Source organism: Mandrillus leucophaeus, unplaced genomic scaffold (assembly GCF_000951045.1).
Source record: "Mandrillus leucophaeus isolate KB7577 unplaced genomic scaffold, Mleu.le_1.0 Scaffold2, whole genome shotgun sequence".
In the NCBI taxonomy this organism is placed as follows: Eukaryota; Metazoa; Chordata; class Mammalia; order Primates; family Cercopithecidae; genus Mandrillus; species Mandrillus leucophaeus.
The window spans coordinates 5,638,152-5,648,388 of record NW_012102031.1 but is presented as its reverse complement, the minus strand read 5'-3'; the positions used below and the strand labels follow the sequence as shown (position 1 = coordinate 5,648,388).

Below are 10,237 nucleotides of genomic sequence, written 5' to 3'. Positions count from 1 at the left end.
AACAAAGCAAAGTGCAGAGGGTGTGGCAGGACTCTGCGGCACACCCTCCCCTCCTCCCCACCCCTGCGGCTCCTGATGCCACAGCAGTGCAGGGTAAGGAGAGCCTACTGTCTCCCAAAGGCTCTCACATTTTGTATAACCAGCAGTTATGGAGCAACTACTGTATGCCTAACTCTGTGTTGAGGGGAGGGCCAAAGAGAACTACTGAGTTTGGGGGCCGTCAGAGCAGCACCCACATCATTGCCCTACAAGAAGGAAGAGGGACTGAAGCCATTTGCCAGGAGGAATGAGAGGAGATGAGCTTCACAGATGGAGCAAACTGCCGGGAGATGTGGAGAACAGGGTGTCGGGAACTGCTCTGGGAGGGTTCCTGGTGGCTGGGGGGATGGCACACACCTCCCTTAAAAGGAGCAGGCAGGGGTGTCTTGTCCACTCTGCGGGATGGGCAGGCCCAGGACAGCTGGCCCATTAGAGACAAGCGAGTCTGGAGTTCCAGGGACTTGTCCACGGCCACACAGCAGCCCTTGGCCCCAGGAAGCCAAAGCTTCCAGCCAGTCATCGAGTGGTGGGGGCTTTAGTTCCAGGGGGCCAGAGGTCCTCTGCGGGAGGGAGTGCAGGGCAGTATCCCTGCAAGTCCAGAGGGGCCAGGACAGGTCAGAAAGGCCCATCCGTCCTTCGCTTGGCACCCTCTTTCCCCTTTGCGAGGGATGCAAAGGTTATTTATACCCTGGGCCTGCCGGCTGCGGGTGGGGCAGGCACCCCATCTGGGGCGGGCTGCGGGCGCGGGGGCAGGAACGGGCTTACCTGCTTCCCGCCACCAGGGCTGGGCGGGGCGCTGCGGGGAGGAGGAGCGGGGCACAACCTGTGGACGGCCGCGGTCGGCGGACTCACAGCAGCGGGGGCCCGGTCGGGGGTCGCCGGGGGGCCCGGAAGCCGGGGGAGGGCGAGGAAACCAACTTGGAGAGAGGAGTGACCTGGGGGCCGGGGGCGGAGTCGTGAGCGGGGGAGGAGAGAGCCGGCCGCCAGCGAGAGCCGCGCGGCGGCCCAGGAAGCGAGAGCGCCGCCCACCCATCCGGGGCGAGAGCCGCGCCGCAGAAGAGGCAGGCTGGGCCGGGGGCTGCCCGGGCCCGCGACCCCCGCCGTGACACCGCAGCCCCCAGCCCGCCCCCAAGATGATGAAGAGGCAGCTGCACCGCATGCGGCAGCTGGCCCAGACGGGCAGCTTGGGACGGTGAGTGTCACCCCCTTCCAGCCCCACTCTTACCCCGGCAGGACCTGAGGGGTCGTAAAAGGGTGGGGGGAGACGGGGATGGGGGAGACTGGGGACAGCTGGGCAGCCACTCTCTGAGCGGCCAGACCCTCTCTTCCTCCCTTCTGAACGCCGCCCCCGTCTCTCGGGCAGAGCTGGAGGAGCAGGGGTGGCTTTTGCGGGAAGGGATGCCCCCCCTTACTGGATTGGAGGGGGCTTCAGGCGGGAGAATGCTCTCTGCCCTAGGACACAAATTTCTCTGCCTCCACGAGTCTCTAAGTGGATGGTCCTCCTGACCTCACTTGTTCCCTCTGGACAATGGGGCAGTTCACCACCTCTGCTTGCTGGGCTGGGGAGGGAGGAGGGTCCATTTAGGGCCGCAGACCTGGGGCGAGGGGAGGAGACGGGTCCTGGCCTGGCGGGAGGAGGGGCCTGCCCCTGGCCTGCAGCGTCCGTTCCCTTACCCCTCCCCCCACCTCAGGGGCCTCCTGCTTCTCTGTCTTGTTTCTGCTTTTCCCAGACTCAGGTGGAAACATCCCCAGGTCTCCCAGCTCCCACCCCCAGCCTCTGAGCCGGTAGTACGGAGGCCGGAAGTTTGGGGAGCCTCTGAGGGCCTGTCTTCTCTGCTCCTCTTCCCCTGCCTCAAGAGTTCCCCATTCTCTGGGTCCGGGGAGGGGACCGGGTGTCCAGAGACCTAGTTCTAGTCTCCCACTGGCACAGATGCCTACGTAGCCTGGGCAGTTAGGCCACCTTGCCATGGGCCTCGGCATCCCCCATGTGTCCCCAGGTGGGGTCCAGGGGCCTGTGCACCCCTGCCCACAGCTGTAGTCCAGAGTGCTGTGTGACTGAGCCTAGGACTCTGAGCTCCCGCACTTCCCGTTCTTGGAGCCAGCTAATACTCCTCATCCTGGGGTGGGCTGAGGATTTGGGAGTGGGCAGAAGAGAGGCTTCTGTGTCCCAAAGCTAGGCCCTGGGTGGGTCTCCCAGCCTCCCCTTCAGTTTCATCTGTCCGCCCTCTTTCAGGACACAGCCCTGGGTGGAGGAGGAAAAACCCATGTATCCTATTCCCACCCCCATGGAATGTTCTCTGACTGGGATGAGGCAACTGGGCCACCCAGGGCGGGCCGCACCTGGGAGGGACAGTGGAAGCACTGGGGTCCAGGTGCCCTGCTGCGGGGAGGGGGAGTAAGGGGCGTTCTAACCCAGGCAGGCTCAGCAGAAGCGCTCTCCCCCCGCAGCACCCCGGAGACCGCTGAGTTCCTGGGTGAGGACCTGCTGCAGGTACGTGCCTGGGCCGGGCGGGTGGGAAGGCAGGCCTGTGCAGGCTGTCGGAGCAGAGGGCCAGGGCGGGGATGCCAGCTAGGGGCCCGGGTTGAGTCATTCCTCAAGCTGTTGGCCATGGGGTCCCCAGGGGACAGTAGAAAGTTTCCTGCTCAGGGGGAGACAACTTTTCTTGATCCTTAACCTCCAAACCTCCTTGCCAGGTAGAACAGCGGCTGGAGCCGGCCAAGCGAGCAGCCCACAATGTCCACAAGCGGCTGCAGGCCTGTCTGCAGGGCCAGAGTGGGGCAGACATGGACAAGCGGGTGGTAAGTCGGGGGTCCTGGGAAGGAGGAGTCTGAGCAGGAGACTTCCGTCCAATGGGGAAGCAAAGTCGGGGCTGGGGTTTCCTTGCCAGTCTGAGTGGCACCAAGGGCATGGAGACTGCTCTGTTCCAAGGCCTCTCTGGCACTGCACTCAAAAGGCCCTGTACGTTCCCTGTCACCTTTACCCCACTTTCCTGTGCACCAATCCCCATAAGCCAAGGCCAGGCCTCTGCCAGCACCTGAACTTCTCTGTCCACTCAGCATGCAGAGCAGGCTCTCAATGGGGCAGCCTCAGAGGGCTTCCTGAGGGAGGTAGCAATTGAGCTGGCTTTTGAGGGATACTCATGTATTAATCAAGGGGCAGTGTTTATTGGCTGATAACTGCCAGCCTATTGCTAACATATTAGCGCATTGTCTCATGGAACACTGGCAACAACCCTAGGGAAAGGCACTGTTTTACAGATGAGGAATTGGAGGCTTAGAGGTAAAGTCACTTGCCCAAGGTCATATAGCCAGTAAGTGGCAGAACTGAGGTTTGAACCCTGGTCTCTGATCCCAAAGCAGGCATTCTCCGTAACTCCAGATGGGGTGGGAGTGTGGGGCCATGTTTTGGAATCAGTTGACAATTCAGTGTGGCCAAGACAAGGAAATTGGGAGTCATAGGGCGTTTGAGCTCAGCAGTGGCTAGGTCAGCCACATATACCCTGGGACAGGGGAAAGAGCCCCCATTCCCAGGCCAGCTCCCCCTCCCATTCTCCCTCCACCCGTGTGACCTGGGGCAAGCTCCCTGCCCTCCCTGCATCTTAGTTTCCCAGTCTGCAGTAGGACTTGGTCATCCCTTCCTGCCCAGTCAAGTGGCTTCTGGGAAGAGGAAAAGGGCACTCCAGATGGGGAGGGGCTCCATCCATGGTCTCAGGGAAATGTCACCCCCACCACGCCTTGTCATCTTGTTTCCACTCTCATCTGGGACTGTGGCATTCCTGGGTTCCCTCCTCGCCTGCCCCCAAGGGGCTGGCCTGCTGCTCAGGCAGGGTGGAGGGAGGCAAGGGCACTCACCGCCGGCCCCAACCTCCCTGCAGAAGAAGCTTCCCCTCATGGCTCTGTCCACCACGATGGCCGAGAGCTTCAAGGAGCTGGACCCTGATTCCAGCATGGGGTGAGCATAGACGGGGCCCTGCCCTCACCTGGGGCTACCAAGACATGATCTCAGCTGGGAGGGGTCCAGGTGGTGAGGGCATCCACATCGGAAGAATGACCAGGCCGGGGATAGTGCTCAAGTCAGTGAGGGCGGCCAGGCCTGGGAGGGTGTTCGGCCTTAGCAGAGATGAAGGATATCTAGGAGGGGCCGGAATTGAAGGAGGAGAGGCCCCACCAGGTGTTTCCAGTGGAGGTGAGGGCAGCGGGCGCCTGGGCCCATGGGGTGCCGTGTCCACAGGAAGGCCCTGGAGATGAGCTGTGCCATCCAGAACCAGCTGGCCCGCATCCTGGCCGAGTTTGAGATGACCCTGGAGAGGGACGTCCTGCAGCCACTCAGCAGGCTGAGTGAGGTGAGCCTGTGCCCTGCTCCCGGTCCCCACCTTCCCCGGTTGCTGGCTCCGTCCTCCCCCAGCACACTGACCCCCCATGCCCATCCTCAGGAGGAGCTGCCAGCCATCCTCAAGCACAAGAAAAGCCTCCAGAAGCTCGTGTCCGACTGGAACACACTCAAGAGCAGGTGGGAGCCCCGGCCACTCAGGGGGCTCATATCTGGGTCAGCCCACAGAGATGGTCGTAGAGCTTTGAGGCCCTGGCCACACCGGGAGGATGCTGTGGGGTCCGCTAAGTACAGTGTGTATACTTGCGCATGCCTGGTCCCTAGAAACACAGGTGGTGAGGGTATCTGTGAGGGTGTGCCCGTGTGTGTCACAGCTGGTGCTGGGGCGACCCCAAAGCGTAGGACCGCCATAAACAGTCCTGCGGCTGTCCCTGTTCTCGGCTCTGCTGGGTGGCTGTGATCACCAAACCCGCCACCAGGGGGCAACCCAGCGCACTCGTAGCCCAGCCTGGGCTGAGGCCCCAGCCAGTGGAGCTCTCAGATCTGCAGCTCCAAATCCTAGAATACCATGTGGTCTGCTGTATGGAGGGGACACTTGGCTCTAGACATGCAACAGGGCAGGTGACCAGCTCCCCTTGGGATCATCCCCAGGCTCAGTCAGGCAACCAAGAATTCAGGCAGCAGTCAAGGCCTGGGAGGCGGCCCAGGCAGTCACAGCCACACGACTATGGCCAACAAGGTGGAGACGCTGAAGGAGGAGGAGGAGGAGCTGAAGAGGAAGGTGGAGCAATGCAGGGTAAGGGCCACATGGGTCTCCTGGATGTACAGGGGTGGCAGGGGTGGGTCCTGGCCCCATCTCACAGGCAAGGAAGCTGAAGCACAGAGGGGTGACATGACTTGCCTAAGGCCATGTGGCTAGGAGGCAGCAGAGCTCCGCCATTCCCTTGTACCCTCTTCTGTCTGTACCCCATGCATAACATGGGGAGGCCAAGACTTGGTCTGTTCCCTGAGTCTCCGTGTGTTTGCTGAACGAGTAAGTGAATGAATGAAGAGTGAATGAATGATTGGATGATAACAGCACTGTGCATGGCCAGGCGCGGCGTCTCACACCTGTAATCCCAGCACTTTGGGAGGCAGGCAAATCATGAGGTCAGGAGTTCAAGACCAGCCTGGCCAACATGGTGAAACCCCATCTCTACTAAAAATACAAAAACTTAGCTGGGCGTAGTGGCGGGCACCTATAATCCCAGCTACTCGGGAGGCTGAGGCAGGAGAGTTGCTTGAACCCAGGAGGCGGAGGTTGCAGTGAGCCGAGATCGCGCCATTGCACTCTAGCCTGGGCAACAGTGCAAGACTCTGTCTCAAAAAAAAAAAAAAAAAAGGCACAAAAAAACAAAACAAGGCACTGTGCTAAGGCTATGGGGACACAGAGATGGGGACGAGAAGCCAGAAAAGTTTGAGGGCGTTCCCATGGGCTGGCCCCAAGCACCAACCTTGGCAGAAGAGAGGAGCCTGGCTGGGACTTCCACCTGCAGTTGTGTGGCTTGGGGCACAGGTCACCAACCCCTCCAAGCCTCCTCTTTCCCTCTAGACCCCCTGCCTCACCCAATGTAAGCTCTCCCCTCTCTGTCCCCAAGGACGAGTACTTGGCTGACCTGTACCACTTTGTTACCAAGGAGGACTCCTATGCCAACTATTTCATTCATGTGAGTCCAAGACCGGGCCCCATCCATCCAGAGCTCGGGGCTGAATGCCACAGCCAGGGTCCAGTGGGGCTCTGTGCGATGGTGGAGGGGGTGTCTGCTCTCAAGGACCCTAGAGAAGGCTCAGCTTCCCTCACTTCCACTCAGGGTGTCCCTTCGTCCCCACAGCTCCTGGAGATTCAAGCCGATTACCATCGCAGGTCACTGAGCTCTCTGGACACGGCCCTGGCTGAGCTGAGGGAGAACCATGGCCAAGCAGGTGGGGACGTAGGCCCGGCGATACCACACCCCTGACCCCGCCCTGTTCAGGGCTTACTGAGAAGCTTGCACTTCATCCTGAAAGGCAGCAGAAAGCTGTGGCTGGGGTCCGAGAGCTGGGTTTAATCTGTGACGGAGGGGCTGCTCTGGCTGCCATGTGGAGGGTGGAGTGAAGGGGGCAGGACTAGAGCCAGGCCTGTGAGACAGAAGGAGGCAACAGTAGCCTAGACTAGGACAGACGCAGTGGAGGCGGGCCGATTCGAGAGATGTGATGGATGATTTCAGATGTGGGCCTGGACAGTCGGTGGCAGGTGGTACCACCTTGAGGACATCAGGGGGGTGCCCCTGCCTGACTGCTTGGGTGGAAAGGCCCTGGGCCGCTGATCTGTTTCATCCCTGCAGACCACTCCCCGTCGATGGCAGCCACCCACTTCTCCAGGGTGTATGGGGTGTCGCTGGCAACCCACCTGCATGAGCTGGGCCGGGAGATTGCCCTGCCCATTGAGGCCTGCGTCATGATGCTGCTTTCTGAGGGCATGAAGGAAGAGGTGGGGCCCCCTGGGGCAGGTGGGGAAGGAGCACTGGGGCCCTCATTCTGTCCCAAATCCCCCACATGCTGCCCTGTCGTGGTGCCTGAAATTCCCTCATTCGAGCCCAGTTCCCTGGGAGAAGACATGGTCACCTCCTGCGGCATCCACACTACCTCCTGCGTGTCGATGCTCGCGTGGGCCAGGCGCTGTGCTAGAAGCCTTTGCATTCCTGGCTCCATTTCACAAGAGGGAGACAGAGGTACAGAGGTAACCATGCCCAGAGTCATATGAGAAGGTGACTTCTCAAACCAGGGGCTCCACTGCCACACACTGGCTGGATCTGCTGTGAATACATTGCCCCCCTGTCCTGCAGACAGACCCTGGAGGTGGCAGATACCCCAAATTAGTTTTGAGCTACTCAGCAATCCTGCTGGGGCCTCCTTTCTCCCTTACACTTCTTTTTTTTTTTTTTTTGAGTTACGGGGTCTTGCTCTGTTACCCAGGCTGGAGTGCAGTGGCGCGATCTCGGCTCACTGCAGCCTCCACCTCCTGGGTTCAAGTGATTCTCCTGCCTCAACTTCACAAGTAGCTGGGACTGCAGGCATGCGCCAACACGCCCAGCTAATTTTTGTATTTTTTAATCGAGATGAGAGTACGTTGGCCAGGCTGGTCTTGAACTCCTAACCTCAGGTGATCCACCTGCCTCGGCCTCCCAGAGTGCTGGGGTTACAGGCATAAGCCACTGTGCCCCGCCTTTTTTTTTTTTTTTTTTGGGACGGGATCTCGCTGTCACCCAGGCTGTAGTGCAGTGGTATGCTCCTGGCTCACTGCAGCCTCTACCTCCCAGGTTCAAGCAATTCTTGTGTCTCAGTCTCCCAAGTAGCTGGGATTACAGATGCCCACCACCATGCCCAGCTAATTTTTTTTATTTTAGTAGAGATGGAGTTTTACCATGTTGTCCAGGCTGGTCTCGAACCCCTGGCCTCAAGTGATCCACCTGCATGGGCCTCCCAAAGTGCTGCAATTACAGGCATGAGCCACCACGCCTGGCCCCTCCCTTCCACTTCTGACTGGGCTCCCATTTCCCCATGATTTTTCCCACCTCCTCCCAGACTTCCCAGCCCCGCCCTTTGCTCAGAATTCTAGACCTTGAAGGTTGAGGCCTGTGGACACCATGGTGCCCACACTGCCGGCCACACCAGTGGGGACACAGGCCTAGCGAGGGCCAGTGACACACCCCAGGCTACAAGGCCCCTGGGTATCCTGCCCTGCCCACCCCTCTATGACCCTTGCCTGCCCCCTCTTGAACCCAGGGTCTCTTCCGCCTGGCTGCTGGGGCCTCAGTGCTGAAGCGTCTCAAGCAGACGATGGCCTCGGACCCCCACAGCCTGGAGGAGTTCTGCTCCGACCCACACGCCGTGGCAGGTGCCTGATCCGGGGAGCCCTGGGCAGGAGGTTGGGGGGAAGGGGTGCAGTGGCGTGAAATGATCCCAAGATAGCCTGGCTTCAAGACTTGATATTCTGTTGAGGAGACTGAGGACGCTCAGGGGTTCTTAATGTGGGATCCATCATGAGCCCCCCAAAATGTTTGTACACTTTTCTGGGGAAATGATGGCTAGCCTTCATTTTCTCAAAAGGGCCTGCAGCCCAAAGAAACTGTCAGATCTAGACACGTTAGTGTGAACAAGGGCCGGAGGTTCCTTCTACAGGGAAAGTGGGAGAGCAGGGTGGGGGCTGCCTCTGACCCTCCCCACACTCCTGCTTCAGGTGCCCTCAAGTCCTATCTGCGGGAGCTGCCAGAGCCCCTGATGACCTTCGACCTCTATGACGACTGGATGAGGGCAGCCAGGTGAGGATGTTGGAGGAGGGAGGGGATGGGGAGGAGGAGGATGCAAAGGGGTAGCCCTGTGCTGGCTGACAGGTCTCTCCACTCCCCCCGCAGCCTGAAGGAGCCAGGGGCCCGGCTGCAGGCCCTCCAAGAAGTGTGCAGCCGCCTGCCCCCCGAGAACCTCAGCAACCTCAGGTGAGCCCAAGCCCGCCCCCCCAGCCTGCCGCAGAGCCAGAGCCCAGCTGGGGTCAGGGACCCTGGGCTTGAGCCTGGCCTTGTCACTATATTTTAAGAAATATTTCTGCAAATGCAGCTTTGATGGATTAGTCATTTACATATATATACACATACTTTTTTTTTTTTTTTTTGAGACAGGGTCTCACGCTGTCGCCCAAGCTGGAGTGTAGTGCTGCAATCTCAGCTCACTACAACCTCCGCCTGCTGGGTTTAAGCAATTCTCCTGCCTCAGCCAGCCTCCTGAGTAGCTGGGACTACAGGCACCTGCCACCACACCCCGCTAAGTTTTGTATTTTTAGTAGAGATGGGGTTTCACCATGTTGGTCAGGCTGGACTCGAACTCCTGATCTCAGGTGATCCACTCGCCTCAGTCTCCCAAAGTGCTGGGATTACAGGCGTGAGGCACTGCACCCGGCCGAATTAGTCACATACATATTTTTATGTAAAGCATTGAAGTGAATGAGACCTTGAACTTTTGAAGCCACCTGACTTCGCATGCCACCTCGGGGCAGGCCACTTGGCGTCATATTCTGAAAAATGCAGACTGTAACAGTCCCTACCCTGTAGGGTGGCTTCGAGGACTCAACTTGGCTCAGTGCCGGCCGCAGGGTTGGCGCTCAGCGGATAAGCTGCTTTAACTGTGACAATGTTAAGACCATTCTGGGCGGTGTCTTTCACACTCTTTGGAAACCCTGAGCTGGAGAATTCTCAGGGCTGGGTGCGTTCTGCCCCTGGCCTAAGCCCACCTCTGCCCTTAGGTACCTGATGAAGTTCCTGGCACGGCTGGCCGAGGAGCAGGAGGTGAACAAGATGACACCCAGCAACATCGCCATAGTCCTGGGACCCAACTTGCTGTGGCCACCTGAGAAAGAAGGGTGAGGGGCCGTGGGCTGGGGGAGGTGGGAGGAGGAAGGCAGATCCCACCCCAGCCATCTGTTGTCTTATTTTTCCCCTGGGCCTCGGTGTCCCCATTTTTGGAGTGGGTTGAGCAGCTCCTGTTTTTGCGGCTGCCGTGAGGAACAGGCCAAAGGGGCCGTGCAGGCCACAGGGCTTTGGAGAGAGGCATTCTGGCATTCTGGCCAGTGGTGGTGATGAGATGTTTAGTGACATGGGAAGCTGGGAGCCCAGAGATCGGGTTCGGGTTGTTTTGTTTTGTTTTGTTTTGTTTTGTTTTTTGTTTTTCTTTTTTTTTTTGAGACAGTTTCACTCTTGTTGCCCAGGCTGGAGTGCAGTGGCACAATCTCTGATCACTGCAACCTCTGCCTCCCCAGTTCAAGCGATTCTCCTGCCTCAGTCTCCCAAGTAGCTGGGA

At 59.2% G+C, this 10,237-nt stretch overlaps 1 protein-coding gene across 1 annotated transcript in view; it reads left to right on the top strand.

Moving 5' to 3' along the window:
• The first annotated feature begins 1,047 nt into the window (after positions 1–1,047).
• The window catches only part of SH3BP1 (SH3-domain binding protein 1), a 16,156-nt gene continuing 6,966 nt past the window's right edge, over positions 1,048–10,237 (top strand). The window contains exons 1-14 of the mRNA XM_011978905.1: positions 1,048–1,231; positions 2,488–2,530; positions 2,734–2,838; positions 3,915–3,991; positions 4,271–4,382; positions 4,473–4,549; positions 5,021–5,165; positions 6,007–6,075; positions 6,241–6,331; positions 6,733–6,878; positions 8,174–8,285; positions 8,628–8,709; positions 8,803–8,883; positions 9,684–9,800. Of these exons, the coding sequence (XP_011834295.1) occupies positions 1,173–1,231; positions 2,488–2,530; positions 2,734–2,838; positions 3,915–3,991; positions 4,271–4,382; positions 4,473–4,549; positions 5,021–5,165; positions 6,007–6,075; positions 6,241–6,331; positions 6,733–6,878; positions 8,174–8,285; positions 8,628–8,709; positions 8,803–8,883; positions 9,684–9,800 (1,316 nt within the window). The 5' untranslated portion in view covers positions 1,048–1,172. The remainder of the gene's footprint in view (positions 1,232–2,487; positions 2,531–2,733; positions 2,839–3,914; positions 3,992–4,270; positions 4,383–4,472; positions 4,550–5,020; positions 5,166–6,006; positions 6,076–6,240; positions 6,332–6,732; positions 6,879–8,173; positions 8,286–8,627; positions 8,710–8,802; positions 8,884–9,683; positions 9,801–10,237) is intronic.